Source organism: Vicugna pacos, chromosome 13 (genome assembly GCF_048564905.1).
Source record: "Vicugna pacos chromosome 13, VicPac4, whole genome shotgun sequence".
In the NCBI taxonomy this organism is placed as follows: domain Eukaryota; kingdom Metazoa; phylum Chordata; class Mammalia; order Artiodactyla; family Camelidae; genus Vicugna; species Vicugna pacos.
In genome coordinates, this window is record NC_132999.1 from 31425876 (window position 1) to 31447065 (window position 21190).

The window sequence follows — 21190 nt, forward strand, 5'->3', positions numbered from 1 at the left end:
ACAAAGGTTTATTTCTTGCTTTCAGTATATATCCATTGTGGATCAGCTATAGTTTGCTCCATATCTTCATGTCAGAACACAGGCTTTTGTGGTAAGTTTTATTTGGGACATTTCTGGTCTCATGCAAGAGGAAAAGAGACCTTATTGGAACCATGCAGTGATTCTTTTTAACGCGTCTGCTTGGAAGTGGCACATTTCACTTCTGCTCACATTTCTGTTCAAGGCTTATAGCAAGGCTGCTACTGACAGGGTGGGTTGTATAGTCCTGCCATAGGGCAGGGCAGCAAATATTTAAAAGAATGCTATACTTTGTGACAAGAAAGACTTCTGGGTGAGAAAGGAAAGGATATTCTGCATAGGAAGAGGCACAAATGCATGTGGTGTATTTGGGAGTTAGTAAGTAGATCTATTATTCAGGAGTAGAATAGGTAGGAGTAGAAGGTAGAATAGGTCTGGGTAGAAGAGTAGAGACTATCAAAGCTAGGGAGGGAGGATACAGTAGCATTTAAATTCCATACTCATACTCAGCTAACGTCCTCTTCCATTGAAGGCTAGACTTTGGAATGGGAAGCTCTAGTTCAGTGATCTGCATATATAATTTTAAGTTAGCTAAGTAGAAACATTAAAATATAAAAAACAGGTAAAATTAATGTTGATGTATTTTATATAACTCCGTATATACCACTCAACATCCTGTTACATTTTCCTTATTTATTGTTGTATTCTTAGCACTCAGTGAAGACATGAAGAGGAATTCTATAGTAGTTCACTGTCAGTTGGGAATGGGTGATTTAGTCTCATGACTTGGCCTCCCAAAGAAAAACCATTTTTGAATAGGAAATAGTAATGATCTGTAAGCAAACAAGGAGCTGAGAATACTGTTTTTCCTTTCATTTTAGAGATCCTGGGGTAAGAAAAAAGGAGCAGTCTCTTCTTAAGAGGATTGTAAGAGAAATTGTGCCATCTGGGGAGAGCCAGATTTTAGAGTAAAGAGGTAGTGGAAACTTTTAATGAAGAGTAGAAGAGTATTGGAGAGAGTTTATAAGAGGTGCAATCCTAGAGATCACCTTAGTGCTAGAAGGTTGGTGACATGGGGAGCTAGACTGGATGGCAGAGTGATTAGACAGCCATAAGAAGGGTAAATAATGAAGAGGCAGTGAAGAATTTGTAATATAGTCTCAGAGAGTTCTAAGGGGAATCAAGGGATCATAGGCATGAAGGAGAGTGTTGGAAGGTGGGTAGAAGGAACTTGGATGGACGGAACTATTCCAGGATTCCAAACTGATAGAAAGTGGTTTAAGTGCCACTGGGAACTAGTTTGCCAGGTTAAAGGAGGACTTTGAACAGGCTGTTTTTTGTGTGGCCATTGCCCCAGATGGATAAGGAATTAGATGACAACCAAAACTTAAGGATTTAAATGAGAAGGGCCCAGGGGTTGTGAAAATGAGGATATTTCAAAGTAAGGGTCTCTAGTTCTTGATGACTTGATGTGATGAAGGAAGAGAAGCTGCTTTGTTAATATTTATGAATGCTCACTATTTATTATGCTCCTTATATATATTATATTTAAGCTTTACAAAATCCTGCAAGGTAAATGAAATGAATTTCTATTTTTATAGACATGGAAACTTAAGTTCATAAAAGATAAAATAAAGAATTTGCTTAAGCACACACAACTAATAAGAAGTAGGAACAAGTAGAAACAAGGTAGAAACAGATCCAGCTGACTCCAAGCTTTTTGCTGTTCCTTCTATATGGTATCTTTCAGAGAGCAGACAGAAAGGGATCAAAAAAGATTGAGTTTTTAATCCTGGGTATATATCTAGAGGGAACCTTAATTCAAAAAGATACATGTACCCCAGTGTTCATAGTATCACTATTTACAATAGCCAGGACATGGAAACAACCTGAATGTCCATTGACAGATGACTGGATAAAGAAGTTGTGGTATATTTATATAATGGAATATTACTCAGCCATAACAAATAATAAAATAATGCCATTTGCAGCAACATGGATGGACCTGGAGATCCTCATTCTAAGTCAAGTAAGCCAGAAAGAGAAAGAAAAATACCATGTGATATCACTTATATGTGGAATCTAAAAAAAAAGACACAAATGAAATTATTTATAAAACAGAGACAAACTCACAGACATAGAAAACAAACTTATGGTTACCAATGGCAAAAGAGGGTGGGAAGGGATAAATTGGGAGTTTGAGAGTTGCAGATACTAACTACTATATATAAAATAGATAAACAACAAGTTTATACTGTATAGAACAGGGAACTATATTCAATATCTTATAGTAACCTATAATGAACATGAGAAAGAATATGGAAAGGAATGTGTATGTATGTGTATGAGTGAAACATTATGCTGTACACCAGAAATTGACACAACATTGTAAAGTTATTATGCTTCAACTAAAAAAAAAACAACTCTGAAATAAAAAAAAAAGATTGAGTTTTTAAACTTGGGGATTCATTGACAAAAATGGAAGAATCAAAGGAGGAAATGCTTCTGTTGTGGAAAGGATAGGTATATTTTAGGCACATTGAATTTGAGGTAATAATGGGATATCTGTGTGGACATGATGAAGATGCAGTTAGAAATTTGAAATTTGACTCTGAGAGACAGGATAGGAGATAAAACCAATGAAAGTATGTGTGGTTGAATATATGAATATAGATATGTATTATCTAAAGAGTAAGTTGGATATAAAGATGAATCATTTACTTAAAGATTTTGAAATATTGGAGTATATAAAATTTCTGAGTATTATAAAGATTGTAATCTATTTTTAGATTATATATTACATCATATATGCAGATAATGAAAAATTATTTGTATAGATATATTGAAAGCAATAAGTATATGTATAAAATTATGTGTATATGTATTTTTAATATATACTAGAACTAACATCCTGCAAGGGGAATTCACATTATATTGGCTCTAATAACATTGCATGAGGGTCTTTGGACCCAAAGTATTAATAATTGATGATTTTAATATCCCACATAATATTCTGTCTTATAAATGAAAGATTATTGTCTATGAATTTTGAAGTCATATAATAGTCTAGATTAGGTAGTGTACTAAATTTTCCTGACTTCATTGACTTCTTTGGGAGTTTCACTTGTAGATATTGTTTTAATTGAAGTATAGTCAGTTTACAGTGTGTCAATTTCTGGTGTACAGCATAATAGTTCAATCATATGTATACAAACATATATTCATTTTCATTCACTTGTAGATTTTTAAACAAGTGTTTATTGAGAGCTTGCTTTGAATATTTTCCGTGTATTGTATTTCATTTAGTTCTCAAATGACCCTGTTAAATTTGAGATTTTTTTTTATAGTGAAGAGGATATAACTTTAATATGATATGTCAGCAATGATAATGTTATCATCTTCATAGCACTTTCAACACAGCAAGTTTTTACACAGCAATTTCATATGCATAATTTATATTAGTACAAGATTTGTTGTGCTAAACATGTGCTATATGTTACAGAATTCTGAAACTTAGTCCTTACAGACTTACTGTGAGGAAGGTATTACTGTCATCATTTTTACAGTAAGGAATGTGAGACTCATGTTAAATAGCTTGGCCAAGGTTACATGCCTAATAAGTGACAGATGACAAATGATTTTAAGTACATTACAATTTAAGCCTTTACAATTAGTACCACTGTCAGCCTAGGCCTTGACAAAAACTGTATACAGTAGCTAAAAGAATAGAAAATGTGACCATATCTCATCAGTGATATCCCGCCAGAGCCTTTTCTCCCTGGGCAGGACATCAAAGCTACATATCTCCCAAAGATGAGCTTTCTTTACATTTAAAATACATATCTCATCTTCTCTTCCCTCAAAGCTCTATTGTGTGCTGTTTTCTGAGAAATTAATTCATTATTTTATGTTGATGCACAATCATGTATTATTCCTTTCAGCCTACTTGGGAACTGAGGCAGTATATTTATTCTAGGCTTAGTTGAGGATTTAAGTGGTAGCACAGTCAAGATATATGATTGTGAACACATATGATAACTTCTCTGAGTCTTATTTTCTCTTATGATAAATGGTTGATTTTGTACAGGTTGATTTCAAGGATTAAATGTGTATGCTTTACATATGTAAGGCATTATCATTAAGGCATTTTTGTGGTGTTATCTAGATACTCAAGAACTTACTCTAATGGGAATTTCAAATGCTGTGGCTTGCAGTTAACTACTACTGCTAAGAAACTGGGATGGAGTTTAGAGAGAATTGGGATTGAAGTGACTTTTATAGCTGCAGAACCAAATGTTTTTCCAGACGTTCTTTGGGTTGTTCTGGTCATATGCAATGATCCTAGGTGTATTTGATTGAGAACTCCCTATATTAACAGTGAAGCCAGTCAGAAGAAGCAGGACCATTATGAGTGGAAATCTGATCAGATCAGGAAAGCAAAGACTTCTTTCTTTTGCTCCATGCAGGCAGGCCTTTCCTTTTTAAAAAATTAACTTCAGGGATATAATGTACAGCATGTTGAGTATAGATAACAATACTGTACTGTATATTTGAAAGTTGCCAAGAGAGTAGATCTTAAAAGTTTTCATCACTAGAAAAAAATGTAGTTGTGTGGTAATGGATGTTAACTAAACTTGTGGTAATCATTTCACAATATATTAAATCATTATGTTATACACCTAAAATGAACACAATGTTGTATGTCAATTGTATCTCTATTAAAAAACCAAAACACACAAAAATGATTTTTTTTTTTGTATTTTCATTTTGCCGGCAAGGCTCTACATCATTAAGGGGTGAATGTTCATTCTAGAGAGAGCTGTCTCTTTTGTAGCTCTGTAAAGCCCTGGGAAACAGGGAAGGTAAGATGCCAGAGCAGGTAATTAAGTAAATGACCTTACAATTCTCTTATTTCCTCTTTCCCTCCTGAGGAATACAGTGAAACTCCCTGTTGGTACTCTCAGATAGTGTGCGTAGAAAAGACTAGATAAATGGGCAGATAAAAACTTGATTCAAATTGCATCCTTGATTAAAAAATAATTGGAGAACAAGTTCAAGCTATTTTTATTCTCTCTTGGTTTTGTACTTCTCAACTATTTAAAAGAAGCTTCATATTTTCCAAATCTAGATGTATTTTCATATTTTCTCTTAATATATTTATAAAATCAACACATTGTTTTAAGCAAGCTTAATATGCACATGGCAAAGGATTGTATTTCTTGCCTTTGAGTCTGTATATACTTTTCTTTCTATAAATAAATAATAAAAAATGTCTTCCCTGAAGTAAATGATCAAAAGTTCAAGTATGGCTCAGATTTGTTTAAAAAAAGTGATTAATTATTTTGGTTTTATTTTTATAGATACATCCAGTTATTTGTGTGGTTAAGAACATGGACTTGAGTTAGACTGCTGCCTGAATTAAAATTCTGGCTATTTACCTGCAATTATTTCAAGAATTAATTGAGTTAATATTTGGAAAGCAGTTAGTACAGTGCCTAGCACATAGCAAACATGATATATAAGTGTTAAACGAATTTAAAAGGCTACATTATGAGAAATCAGATGAGCTTCAAGTTCATGGTTGTGTAGTGTTTTAACTAAGTATGAGTTCAGTGGACAGTTTTGGATTTGTGCTTACTTTACACATAATACGTACTTGGCAAAAGTTTAGATGAATAACACTAAACACACACAAAAAGCTCACTATTATTTTATTTGTTGTTTCTTTGCTATTTTACATGGTTCTTATATTGTCTAGAAGCATTAAAAATATATGTTTGATTTATTTTCTGAATGCTGATAACAGATCCTTTGAATTTCACCTCTCTCTAAAGATATATCAGCTTGGCCACCTAGTTGTAAAAAACTGCTGAATTGGTTTGCCTTTAGGAAGAAATATTATATTTTAGATTGTTCAACTCTTATCATAGTGCTATAGTAAATGTGTTAACAATATACTAAAGCTCCTCGGCTAAAAGGCTTGTTTCTTAGAAAATGGAAAAAATAATTTCAAAACTCTTATGATTGAGACTTTTTTTTGCCTCTTGACATTTGTGGATAAAATTAGAGTTACTCTAATGATTTGGCATGGGGTATAAAAAATACAAATATTAAATATAGTTGGTATTCATGCTAGTATATTCCGATGTGTTTTTTAGATCTGTTTTTTTCCTAGAGTGGTTGTATTGTACATAGATCATTTCCTTTAGCAGCAGGGAAGTGGTTTCCTAGAGGAATAAGTGGAACCCATCAAATCTTCTATAGACTTGGGGGATAGATGATTTTAGATAGTCACTCCAGGTATCACACAAACATTTTTTTTTACAGAGATATGCGAAGAGAAAAGTAAGATTATAATTTGGAATAATAGGTACTTGGTAGTATAAGATACATTTCCAACACTTAGATATAGGTGACACTTTGTTGTTTATGATGGTCATTGGTATCATGTAAGTTAAGTTAACTCCTTAAGTTTTGTAAAACTTCTGGGGTCTTGGTCTTCAATAAAGAAGAAAGATTAGCAAAATATTTGGTTTTAAAAGAATGTATTAATTGGAAAAAATATGAAAATCAATATGTATATGTATATGCATGACTGGGACATTGTGCTGTACACTAGAGATTGGCACATTGTAAATGACTGTACTTCAATAAAAAAAAAAAAGAGTATAAATGTAAAAAAAAAGAATTGAAATCCTGTAGGGAAAGGACTCTGAACAAAGTGAAAGTAAGCTAGAATTTGATACCAAAACAAAAAGTTTGCTATAAAAGTCTCTATATTTTGAAATAAAGGAATATATTTTTAAATTTAAAAAAAGTATTAAAACGTGTGACAAATTTGTACAAAATATTGTCAGAATTAACCTAGTATGGAAGAAATGGGGCTATCAAAACTCTCATATGCTGCTGGTGGCAGTATAAACTGGTACAACTACTTGGAAAACAGTTTGGCAGCATCTGTTTAAGTTGGGCATATGCACATCCACTGCTAGGTGTATATACTTCCCCCAAATGTGTATATGTGTGTTTCAAAGACACGCATAAGAATATTGATAGTAGTGTTATTTGTAATAGCTGAAAATTGGAGCAACCCAAATGTCCAGCAGCAGTAGAATATCTGGATAAATTGTATATTACTAATAATGGAAATCTCTACTACAATGTGAGAATGAATCAACTACAAAAACAGTGTTGATTGAAAGAAATGGATTCAAAATAATATATGTCTTATAAATTCATTAATATATAATCCAAGACCAGTAAAAACTACTTATAGTGTTAGAAGTCAGGACAGGATTTACCTTTGGGTAAAGAATAGGAGATAGTGATTAGGAAGGGGCAAGATGATTTTGGGGTTCTGGAAATGTTCTATTTCTTGATGTGGCTAATTGTACAAGTGTGTTCATTATGATAATTCATTTGTTTTCATATTACAATTTGGGTACTTTCCTGTATGTATGTTATATATAGATAAGAAGGGTTAAAAGTAATCTTTTCCAGGATCTCAGGGATTTGTTATCGTATCTGGAATACCCTTAAGAAAGGAACAGTAGGATATAATTTAAAAGGCATTAGATACCTGGATAGTTTTTTCCCTCTCTTCATTAAGTCTGTACTCAAAAGTGAGCTTTTCGGTGAAACCTTCTTTCACTACTCCCTTCCATGCACATATCCTTCCCTGCTTTTTTTTCTCTTTTGCCTTTATCAGCCTATAATGTGTTACAATTTTCCCTTTTTATCTTGTTTGTTATTTGTTTCTCATAGCCAGATCACTCTTGGGTACTGAGAGAATATAAACTCCAAGAAGGCAATAATTTTAGCCTGTATTGTTCACTCAGGTCTCAGAGCAGTGCTCAACTCATAATGGCCAAATGAATGAAAAAGAATTAATAAGTAAAAGAATGAATGAATGAATGACAACTAGTGAGTGAGCTGAGGCTACAGAGTTAGAGAGAGGCCAAATGATCCAGGGTTTATGGGTCAGGTTATTGGATTTAGATCTTTTAAATGCAATGGCAAGTCATCAAATATTTAAATGGGGAATGATATGATCTAATTTATGTTACAAATTTATAATTTAGCACAAGAGTGATAACTGGGGGTAGCAGGGAGGAGGCAGTAACAAAGTCATCAGTGGCTTCAGTAAGGATGATGGTTGTGGAGCTAGAACAAAAGGGATATTGTCAAAAAAAAAAGGCATTAGAGTAGGAGTATTTGAACTTCATCTACTGTTCACTTGCTTTAGAACAGCTCCTGTTATTTAAGGACTGGGAATAATGGTGAAGTATATACCAAAAAACCAGGTATACATAACTGATCCATGGTTATACTATGACTTTTAAAAATCTTTTCTTTATGAATTTCTGTAAATATGAGAAGAATTGAAAAATATTCATGATTGAAGTAGGTATTCAAAGTATTAGAAAATTCTAATTTTATTAAGTTTTATGTAATGTTGGGCTGCTACTTTATCTTGAACATATCTTATCATCATTCACTATTTTTTATTCTGTTCTCTTTAAAAAATTATCATATTACGGAATACCCAAATATACACAAAATAGTACTTGGGCTGTAATAATGAACTTCTCTAAACATTTAATTAGTACCTTTGACATCAAGAGCTAGACTCTGGAGCTCTTGTCAAATCCAGTGAGCTTCATATTTGAAACAGAATTGAGAAAATTATTTTAAATTATAAAAGGGGAAGTTTAATGCATAAGGAAGAAAATCTTTCTGGTAAAGATTACAAAATAGACAAAAGAGGCAAAGAGCAGAATCCATTTCCTGGATTTATTTATGTGTTTTTATTTGTTTTGTTTTTTGATTTTTTTTGTTTCAGAGGGAGGTAATTCAGTTTATTTACTTTAATGGAGGTGCTGGGGATTTAACTGATGGCCTCGTGCATACTAAGCATGCACTCTACCACTGAAGCTATACCCTCCCCCCTCCTGGATTTATTTATAATTATGACATTAGATTGTTCATAGGCTGGATTAGGAAACTGGTCTAGAGGCTTACCTAATTACAATAGCACACACTTATCTGTTTGGTATGGCCCTATAAAGAAAACACTATTATCTTTGTGAGAAAGCTAAGGCAGAGAGAAGTTAGGTATATTACCATCCAGCTAGTCTTTGGTGGAGCTGTGATTTGAACTCAGGCAGTCTGAGTATATTATATTATTAACAAAAATATAAATATGTTGATATTTAAAGTTATATAATCTGTAAATAAAATATTGAAAAATAAAAATAGAGTAGAATTCCTCTTATCTGGTACAGTCTGAATTAATAGTTGGTCAGTTTATTGGAAAAGTCAGTTAAAACAGTAAATCATAAAAGTGATACATACATACTTAAATTTAAAACATGAATATTTCTTTGCATGTTGTGTTGTTTACATTTCCAAGTTTGCTTTCTTCAGAATTGAGCAGGAATTAAAAGACATTTGTAAAGCAAACTGTGTAAAGAATTCTTCTAGATTTGTATAATTTTAAAAGTCTTTTTTACAGTTGTCTGTTCTGTACTTAATTTAATAATAGTTTTTTAGCTACTTGCCTTTATCTTCTTAAAGTTTCCACAGGCATTCAACTGTACTTCTGTGGAAACATCCCCCTTTCACATTTATAATTCAACAGTTTATATAATATCTAATTAAAATAATAATAATAACTAATGTAACTGATAAAATAGTGTTATTATCAGATAAAACTGAATTCTTAGAAATTGTATAATTTGACCAATAGAAGCCCAAGTGCAGGGCATACTTGAGAGTAGCTTCTTAGCCTTGAGTAGTTAGTGTGCCATGGAATCGGACAGAATGTTTTACAGAGGATATGAAGAATATCATAATCTAGTAGGTTAGTTAAGCGGAGAGCAGTTTAAAAAGCTTCTATTTATGCATCCAAAAGAATTGAAAGCAGAGTATCGAAGAGATATTTGCATATCCATCTTCATAGCATCATCATTTGCAATAGCCAATAGGTGGAATCAATCCATATGTTCCTTACTGGATGAATGGATAGACAAAATGTGGTGCATACACACAATAGAATAGTATTCAGTCTTAAAAACAAAGGAATTCTTGGCACATGTTACAGCATGGATGAACCTTGAAGACATTATGTTAAGTGAGATAAACTAGTCACAAAAAGACAAATCCTATATGATTCTATTTATGAACTGTTTAAAGTAGTCAAATTCATAGAAACAGAAAATTAAATAGTGGTCACCAGAGGCCAGGTAGTGGAGGAAACGGGTATTTGTTCACTGGGTATGGACTATGTTTCAGTTTTACAAAATAAAAAAATTCTTGAGATACGTTTCACAATGATGTGAATATACTTAACACTACTGAGCTATGCACTTAAGAGTAGTTGACATGATAAATTTTATGTTACATATTTTTACCAAAAAAACCTTCTATTGTATGAATTTTTTCTGCTTTTTATAGTTTACATATATTTTGTTAAAAATTCAGAAAATATGAATGAAATAAAATTGGTTATAAATATATTTTCTTTAGTATAACCACCCATTAATATTTTGGTGTATATCCTTCTATTCCTTTGCCCATACATATCAGGGGTAAATGTTTATATGCATATAAACAATGTGTACTTTTATTTATATTTTAATTAGAATATAATACTGTTTTATACAGTTTTATGAAAACATTTAGCTGTTTATTGTGAATATCTTCCCATATTTTCACATTGTCATCATGTTTTATGACTGAATACTCTACAGTATAGATATACCATAATTTATTTAATTTTCCCTTATTGATGGGCATTTAGGTTTTCTAGTTTTGTCTACTGTAAACAACACTGAAATGAAATTCTTTTTATATACTTTGACCTGAAAGTAGTGGAATAATGCCTTTGAAGTTCTGAAAGAAACGATTTCCAACCTAGAATTCTGTGTCCAGCCAAATTTTCAGGTAAGGGTAGATTAGAGTCATGTTCAGACATATAGGAAATTGAAATTTATATCTCTGATGCTTCCTATTTCAGCAAGTTGCTTGGGGATATACACTAGCAAAATTAAGGAAAATATGAAGAAAGAGAAAAGTGGATCCAATCCCAGAAGATACTGAAGGAAATCAGAAGTTGATGGTTAGGCAGCAAGCTTAGAGAATGAATCAGTCCATATTATAGTGGAAAGATAGAAGATTCTTGGAAGAATACCTCTGGAGAAAAAGGGGTTTCTGTAATAGCTGAAGATACCAGTCATTTGTGAGTAAGAAAAAAAATAGAAAGCCAATTAAAATCAATAGGAGAAAATAAAATACAACTACAGAGATGAGAAAAATGGGCCTCATGGTGGTTGTTCTTGTTAATTTCCCTCTCTTGAACTATTATGTCATGTTATCTATATCTCTACTAGGCTACTTAATATCTATCTATTTAGTATGTAGGTAAACATTTTAACTCCCTGGTTAATTCTGGACTAGGCTATTACATAAGAACAGGATGTCCTTGTCATATTGTGTTTACCTATTATGTCATGTTTTCAAAAGGCACAATGCCTTTCATGTAGTAATGTCTTTCTTTTTGAAATATTTAACAAATTTTTGGGCACCTTTTATGCTCCAGGTAGCATACTAGACTCAATGTACAGTAGTAAATAGAACAGACATAGCCTGTGCCCTCAAGGAAATTGCATTCTAGTGAGGAAGGCAGATAATAAGCAGGTTAAAAAAAATTGTACACATGGATATTAGTTGGCTGTTACTGCTAAATAACCACCCTAAAAATGTAGTGGCTTAAAACAAAAACTTTAATTTTTCTTTACAAGTCTTCAGGTTGACTAGGTGGTACTCTTGATCTGGGCTGGACTTGACCAATCATGCCTGAGCGCACTTATGTGTCTGGAGCAACTTGGCTTTGCTTCCTGTGGTTCCTTATTTTCCAGCATTTAGCTGGGACTTGACTTCATGATACATGAAGAGGAGCAACAGAGGAAGGAGAAATGTGGAAGTGCCTTTTCAAGCTTCTACTTACCTCAAGTCTCATTGGCTAAAGCAAGTCACGTGCCCAAGTGCACAGCAAAAAGCAAGGACATAGACCATTACTGTTGCCGAAACACAGCCTCTGTACCCTGCTTACTAACTGAGACTCGAGGACAGAGTCTTGGATGAAGTAGAAAGGCAGCTTTATTTCTTTTCCAGGCAAAGGAGGTCACAGTGGGCTAATGCCTCTAAGACTGTGAACCTACTGGGAAGAGAAGGCAGGGGGTTTTACAGTAAAGTTTCAAGAGTTCAAGGGACAGAGCTAGTTTTCATAGAGATTGCATACAGGATAACAAATTGTTGCAAAGTTGTTCTTGTTTTTGCTGATGCAGTGGTCCCCTTCTCTCTGCTGTGTGTGAAGTTCACTTCCACCTCCTGCTTTGGGACTCTCTTAATATTCTTGTACCTAGAACAAAGAATACATAGGAAAGGGCTCTATGGAAAAGAGCTCTAGAGAAAAATTTGTGCAGTTTAAAAGTCAGGTTCATAAATGCTTTTAGCCTTTTAAGCAGGCTGAGGCCTGCATCTCAAACAATAGGATACAAGGAAACCATAAGGGGTCAAGAGGAGAACTCTGGGGTCAGGAGTAGAGCACTGGGGGCAAAGCAGTGCACTGGGCATGATTCCTGCATGCAACACGGGCACCATAAGGGGATTGGGCAGACCACCCAAGCCTCCGTCCTTTCCATCCTAACCCTGATCAGCAAGAGCATGAGAAAAACCCTTTGAACCATTATACATTTAAGGCATTACAAACACCATTACAGATGGTCACTGATGACAATAGGGTCCTGCTCAGTTACATTAATAAGGGGCCAATAATGCAGTTGATGTAATCCCACAATACAAACTACATGGAGAAAAGTGCTATGCATTTGCTCCAGGATAGGAAGAGTATAGGTGGTCAGGGAAGGCCTGTCTGAGGAAAGAATGAACGTACAAAGATTCTCCAATTCAAACTAAAAAAGATAATTAAATAAGAGCAATTCTTTTAGTTAATTGACTTTATTTTGGGGAGCTTTTCCAGAATGAAGCCTATTTATCTCCACTAATGCATCTAACAGAAGGAGTTGGTGAGATAAGCAGGAGACTGAGATGAGCCCAAGCATGGCATCTCTACAGCCAGATTCCAGCCAGTTCCACAACTGGCACCTCTTACTCTGCCTTTCAGTGCACCTATTAGGAAGACTGTATAGACCTGTTTAAAAAAGGAAACAAAAGTCAGGAAGTTACCATGCTTTGCTTTTTTGTTACAGTATGTTTTTGTAGGACTTGCAAGCAGCAGCAGTAGTAACAATAATTGCCTTAGTAGTAACAGTAATAATAATAGAAGCTATCAGGCAGTTAGCACTAAATATGTGCAGAAACCGTGCTAGGCATTGTGCACAAGATGATAATCCTTGCATTGATCCTGTAAGGCAGGTATTATCTTTGTTTTACAGGTTTAGAGAGGTTAAGTCTCACTCAGAATATCATAACCTGTAAATTTTAGGGCTAGGATTTGAAGCTTGGTCTGTCTGATTCCAATGTTCATGATATTTCCACTGTGGTAAATGGTAAGACAGGAGTGTACAACCCTCAGGAGTATGGGCTTTGACTCTACAGCTAGAAGAAAGCACTAGATAGGCAGGACCTGTCTTGCTCAGGACCTTATGTCAGTGGTTACTTGCTGGCCATTTTCTTAGTATTGATCCTATGTAGACAGGCATTTAGGGAATCTTTTATACTTGCCCTGGATTCACATCATTTATGCAAAATGATGAATTTCAGAAATGTTTTGTTGCATGCAAATTAGCGCTTGTCCAAGTAGCAGTAGAATGGTACAGAGTTTGTACGAGTTTTTTTTTCTATTATAAAATAGAATTTCATTATACCGAACACTATTGTGTTTAAGGGCAGAGTTGCAATTAAGTTTGTAACTGCCATTGGTTTTGTACACATGAAAGGTATTCTTAATATTTTATCTTATTTTGTGTAACCATTATAAAATCAAATATGTAAATATGCTTTAGAGTAGTAATTGCATTTCAAATTTGAATTTGTTTTATGTAGTTATTTGATCTGAGTTTCATTAAAAGAGAATAGTTTCTATAGCAACTACCACATCATTTGATATCTTTGGAATCTCTGCGATATGGAACACTTTTATTAAAAAAAAAAATGTACCCAGTATATCATGTAGACTGCTGTACAGGTTTAAATGTTTAAGAAAAATATTTCTTGTATATTTATTTTCCTAGTTTTTATCAAGTTTATTCTTTTTTCTACTGCAGTATTTTTTCCCTTACAGCATTTAAACCATATGTATTTAAAAATAAAATGTCAAAAGAATTCAATGAGGAGGTGGATGTTGGATAGGATAGTAGGAGTAAGTGTGAACTCCTTTGTGAATGAACTCCATCATCACACATGTTACTTCCTTCTAGGAGGAAACCTGTTAGTTTATCTCTTTGAAGATATCCTATTAGGGTCATAAAAACCATTTCTAGAAAAAGACGCTGTTATGTTAGCCTTATGAGAGCCAAAATTAAAAGAAAATAGAATGCTAGGTCATCAGTATCAGGTTTCTGTTCCAGGTTTTTTTTTTCTTTAGTACTTTGATTAAAAAAAATTCAGTGCTAAGTAACGTGCACTGCTCATCAGCTGAAGAAAAAGGCTGTTTCTACACTTGAAAATAAATACTGCCTTCTAAAATCTATTCTTTAAAGTTCTCTTAAATTTGGCCTCATTTATATTATTAGATTTGTCCAAGTTATACCCTTAGATCATTGCTAAACATTTCCTTTAAAGCTTGTATCCTCTGTTTATTTATATTTAGTTATTATGATCTTTTAAAAATCACTTGATTTCAGTATACATATTGAAATATTAATATTTTCTCATAAATCAGTGTTTTTTTTCCCTTACAATCTGGTTTCTCCTCATTGAGCTTCCTCTAACTTGTCTACATGTTTCTGGTCCTATGGAGCACTAAATTAAAGGCAATAAAACTTTTTTATGTGTCATAGTTCTCTTTTTTAGGAGTCCAAAGAAACACCCAAAATGTGTTTTAAAGAAGTCTGCTCAACATGCCTTCATAGAATATATTCTTGCAAGTAATTCATAGAAGTTAAAAACTTTTGATGCCATAACAATAACTACTTGTAAGAAAATTGTCTTTCTTCCTTAAATAGTTTTGTTCTGCTCGTTTTTCTCAGTATTACTATAAATAAATAATCATTTCTCTATTATACACATTTTTTTTGTGTCTCTTGCTTCCTTCTCCTAATTCCTTCAGATACACAGGACACTGAAAATTTAATTACATTAAATCATGTTAAGGTGTCGTTAAAAAAGTCTTCATTCTGTGCAAGTCTTTTTGAAGTAATCTTAGGAATGCAAGATGTATGTGTAGATAAGTAGGATAGGTCATAGACAGGTAGAGAATTTAAGCCTAATATTTTAAAATATTCTACTACCCCTGCATGTATATTCTAAATCAGTGCTGTCCAAAGAAGTTTTCTGCAATGATGGAAATGTTCTACTGTATCTGCATTGTCCAACGTAGTAGTTGCTAGCCACATATAGCTATTGTGCCAGTGATACTAAGAAACTGAATATTCATTATTAAATAGCCACAGGTGACTAGTGGCTACCATATTGGACAACACAGTTCTAAATGATTGAGTGAATCATTATCAATTCATTTCTTGGCCTGTTATAATGGGGCTGGCTGTTGTTTATAGTTGTGCAGGTGGTTCACTTTATGAGTTGCCACAGACAAGGAATGAGTGGAGGCTAAAATCTAACCTGTATTTGGCTTGCCAAGCTGTGCACCCTGACAGAGCTGTATCCACCCCAATGTCTTTAATTCATATAAAGACATGTTATAGATTGGTGGCAGTCCTGTACACCACTGCCAGATGATGTTTTTCCTTCAGATGTTAGTTCTGCCACTTAACGGCCATGTGATCTTCAGATACATAGTTAACTCCTCTGGGCCTTGGTTTCTTCCTCTAAAAAATGGAGATAGTATTACTTAGTTTATAGGATTATTATGAAGATTGAGTGGCATGATATATGTAAATATTTAGAACATAAATAACTCAAAACTATTATGATTATGATTAAATAATGCAGTACCTTAATGTAGTAAATTTCTGTAGCATTTTCACATTCATTCTGTTCTGCCTAGTTTTTTACCAGGACGAGGAGATGAAAAACAAATACAACAGTCACTCCCTGCCTTAAAGGGGCTTACAGCTGAGTAGAGATCAGTAGTTCTAAGGAGTTACATACCTTTTAAAATCAGTTTACTATCACATTGTAACTTAGGAACTGACTGAGAGAGTTCAGTTCAGCTAGTTATTATCACAGCTTTTAACTACATCTTTCACCCCTTCTGACTCTAAGCTATTCAAAATTTATGTGATCTATTGCTATAGAGATATGACGTTGTTTCACTTTTGTGTAACTTTTAAGGAAATGTTTTCCATGTATTAAGTACTTACTAATGCCATCATACATACTTTCAAAAATTTTAGTCAAAATTAACTTTTAGGTAGATATTATCACCCCTGTTTTACAGATGTAGAAACTAAAGCTCAGAAGTGAAGTAACTGGCTGATTTAAAAACATGTGTTTTCCTACTGCATTATTTTGCTTCTAAGTAGGTTTTGTTTGTTTCTTTGAGTTTTTCTTTAGTATTCTGTAAGAAATAAATCTAAATTCTTAAGTGAGGAAGCCTAATGATTCCTTGCAGTCAGATACTTTTTTTTATTTTTAAAATATAGAACTATCGGTGCTTTGATGGAATAACTTTTTAAGCTAATCTTCCTGTCCTATTTCCTTATTATACTAGTCCCATCCTTTGCAAACTTGGACAAAAATAAAATGTTACTTCTCTAGCCTTTAGTCCTTCTTAACTACTAACCAGATCAAATGTAGATTCCTTATCTTATTATTCAAACTGTAATTAGGCCTAATCTCTTCTGTTTTTATGGCTTTCACTAATTCCTGTCTATCTCCTTGAATTCATATTTCTGTCTCCAACCCAATCTTCTCTCCTAGGTACCAGATTCCTATTTTTAACTGCCTATAGGACATTTAGATGTCCCTAGATATGTCAAGCTCAACATTTCAAAGCTGAACCCATAATTTTATCCCCATAAACTTCTCCCCCTCCTATATTTTCTTTTGAGGTTAGTTTTACTCAGTCACCTAAGTTAGAAACATTGGAACCATCTTAGTCTCATTCTTATCCATTGCCTTTTTTAGATGATCACATCTCAAATTTTATCATGTCTAATTTCTGAATACCTTTTTTTTAATGTCATTGATTTTTTAAAAAAATTATTTTTTGTGGCGGGGGGAGGTACTTAGGTTTATTTATTCATTTTAATGAAAGTGCTGGGGATTGAACCCAGGACCTCATGCATGCTAAGTGTGCACTCTACCACTGAGCTATACTCTCCGCCTTGTCACTAATTTTTATACTGATTCATTCACACACTCATTCATTCATTCATTATTCATTCTATAAATGCTTATTGAATACCAACTTCATAAAAGACTAAATACTTGTTGAACCTAGTCCTTTTTCTCTATTGCTATAGTCACTGTGTCAGTTTAGGCCCTCATCATTTATCTCCTGGACTAATTACTGCAATGATCTCCCTAAATCTGGTCAGTATAATTCGGTACATCCTCCATAATGTAGTTAGAGTGATTTTTCTAAAAAGCAAATTCAGTTTTTTCACTTTTCTGCTTAAACCCTTGTACTAGCTCCCTATAATTTTCAGGTTAAACTCTCTAGCATGCCATAGAAGGTGTTTCCAGAATGTGGTTCTTTTTTGCCTTTCAAGCCCCATCTTCTATCACAGGACACACACATGCTGTGCTCCAGTCACTCTGAGGGCTTTCAGATCCTCTCACTTACCATGTAGTCTTAACAATTTTAAGCCTTTGAACCTATGACTCCTTTTTATAGGGACTTAGATCCCTTGTTCATTTGTTCGCTTAATCTTCAGGACTCACCTTAAGAGATACTTTCTCTTAGAATTTTCCCTATACTCCTAATATCCTCTCCTGCATGTGCCCATGGTTCTGTCACATCACTTATCATACTGTATGCAATTATCCATTTGTCCCTCTTTTTCTCATTAGGCTGAGAATCTCCTAGTGTCTTAAGAAGAAGACAGAGACTTTGAACAGCTTTCTGTGTATTCCTAATGCCTAATATAGTACTGGCATATAGAAGTACTCAATAAATATTGGGTTTGTAAATTAGTGGATGAGTATCCATCATTTACTTTAAGGTATAATACAAGACTTGGTTTTAAAGCTTTTAATTATCATACATTTCAAGTATACTAAAAAGTATGAAAAATAATTCTCCTGAAACCCATATACCTGCTACTAATACTTAGCCCAGTTAATGTTTGCCACACTTGCTTAGCACCACACTTATCTCCTATTGAAAACCTCTAATAACTAGCCCTGCTTCACTTTTCTGATCAGCATTTCTATATTTCTAGAAAAAAACATTAATTTTAAATGGAACTTTGCACATACTAAGTACAAATATGAATAAATGTATTTTGGATAAATGAGTACTCTTTCGTCAATTTGCTCTGTTTAGTCTTGTTTCTTTAACCTTTGTACACCCTTTACCTAGAACTCAAGACTCACTTTTGTAATTTTGCCCCCAATGCTAAACATAGTCCTAGACACACAAATGGACTTAAAATTATTAATAAATAAAACAGATGGATGCAACTAATTGATGTATCTTCCTTCTTAAAGAAAACATATTAAAAAACTGTTCTTATTTAACCAAGAAACTTCTTGGCTTCTTTTCTGTTGACCGTTTAACATATGTGTGGTCACTGAATTCAAATACTGTTACTGGTCCACATTTCTGAGTACTCTTGTATAGTAGAAAGACAAATCATGCTATCCAAAATCAAATATAAATGCATTTTGGTCAGGTCTGTCAGTTTGGGTTATGTTTTGGCTGTATCTGACAGAAAACCTTAAAATGACTGTGGTTAAAAACGCAGTTTATTTCATTCTCATGTAAAAGAATTCTAGAGTTATGCAGCTTAGAACTAGTTTGGCAGTGCCACTTTTTCATTAGAGACTGAGGCTCCTTTATTCTCCCCTCTGCCATGCTACATTTCATACCATCCAAGATGGCTTTTGGTGCTCTAGCCATCACTTCCACCTTCTAAGCTGGAAGCAAAAGGAGGCAGGAGAGAACAGACAATAGGATGCTTACTCCTTTTTGATAAAGGAATTCCCACCTAAAACTTCTGTTTACATCTCATTGGTCCGAACTTAATTTCCTGGACAAATTTAACTGTAAAGGAGGCTTTGAAATGTAGTATTTTAGTTGGCATGCTATCCAAGGTTATATTAAAGAAGAAGGTAAAAATGGTTCTTGGGAGGCAACTAGCAATCTCTATCAAAATATTGTTAGAAAGGGTAAGTGAAAGTTGATAATCTTTGGAAAAATCGCAAGTGCACTGTGATTAAATTCAGAGAATTGACTTTCATTCTGTATGGACAAATATTTGAAAACATGTCACTGCCCAGAGTCAGTCTTCTGTGTATATACATTGGACAACTCAGTAACCTGGAGAGGTAGTAGATTGTGTATGTGTGTGTGTCTCTCTGTGTGTGCATGTATGTGTAAGACACTAAATTATTTTTAATTTCATACACAGGTGCTCCAAAAATACTCTTCTTTGAGCCATGATAGAGTTTTTCAAGGAATTGCTGGTGGATCTTAGATATAAAATATATCCATGTTCTTGATAAACTCTGAAAAGTCTACATCCAGCAACCCCTAAAGGATAAATATAAGTAGTTGGCAGTATGATAAAATGCTCTGCCTTATTAGTAATCAAATAAATGTTATTTAAATGAAAATCAAGTTGTAAGTTTTACTCTGTGGAGCTAGCAAAAATGAATAAAATTTTGTTACGATAGTCTCATGTATTTCTCATTGTACTATAAATTAGTTGTGTAGTCTTTGTTAAAGAGCAGTTTGGAAATTCTATCAAGAATCTTAAAATTATTTATATTCACTGGCTCAGTAATTACACTTCTGTAACTTTACTTTAAGTAAGGAATAAGTAAAAGCAGGAAGCAGAAGGAGGCAGGAGAAACTATTAGCAAATTATGATAATTGCTAATATTTACTGAGTGGTTATTCTATGCTAGTATTTTTTTTTAAACATTTTTGTATTGAGTAATAGTCATTTTACAATGTTGTGTCAAATTCTAGTGTAGAGCACAATTTTTCAGTTATATCTGAACATACATATATTCATTGTCAAATTTTTTTTTCGCTATGCGCTACCACAAGATCTTGCTTATATTTCCCTTTGCTATACAGTATAATCTTGTTTATTTATTCTGCATTTTAAAATCCCAGTCTGTCCCTTCCCACCCCCTACCCCCTTGGCAACCACAAGTTTGTATTGTATGCCTATGAGTCTGTTTCTGTTTTGTATTTATGTTTTGTTTTGTTTTTAGATTCCTCATATTAATGATCTCATGTGGTATTTTTCTTTCTCTTTCTGGCTTACTTCACTTAGAATGACATTCTCCAGGAACATCCACGTTGCTGCTAATGGCGTTATGTTGTCAGTTTTTATGGCTGAATAGTATTCCATCGTATAAATATACCACATCTTCTTTACTTAGTCATCTGTTGATAGACATTTAAGCTGTTTCCATGTCTTGGCTATTGTAAATAGTGCTGCTATGAACATTGGGGTGCAGGTGTCTTTTTGAAGTAGGGTTCCTTCTGGATTTATGCCCAGGAGCAGGATTCCTGGGTCACATGGTAAGTCTATTCCTAGTCTTTTGAGGAATCTCCATATTGTTTTCCACAATGGCTTTCCTTGCTTCCCTCTCCCACTCTTAATGATTAAGATGTCTTCTTTTACAATTTTGTGTTTATTCTTTATGTAATTCATGGCAGTTATCTCCTTTCCAGTTATGAGTTTCTCATTTTTGTAGCATCCTGCTTCTTTTCTATTTAGAGTAGACCTGTGAATATTTCTTTTAGCATGGGTTTAGTGTTGCTAAACTCTTTTAGTTTTTGCTTGTCTGTGAAGTTCTTTCTCTCTCCTTCTGTTCTAAAGGATAGCCTTGCTGTATAGATTAT

The 21190-nt window shown here is 33.6% G+C and overlaps 1 protein-coding gene across 7 annotated transcripts in view; it reads left to right on the forward strand.

Moving 5' to 3' along the window:
* The window catches only part of BEND5 (BEN domain containing 5), a 925317-nt gene that overhangs the window by 12147 nt on the left and 891980 nt on the right, over nucleotides 1–21190 (forward strand). For 6 of the 7 annotated variants that reach the window (XM_072974483.1, XM_072974486.1, XM_072974480.1 and 3 more), the window contains one exon: nucleotides 26–91. The exons of the other annotated variant lie outside the window; for it this stretch is intronic. In XM_072974483.1, coding sequence (XP_072830584.1) covers nucleotides 26–91 — 66 coding nt within the window. The remainder of the gene's footprint in view (nucleotides 1–25; nucleotides 92–21190) is intronic. 7 annotated transcript variants of the gene reach the window in all.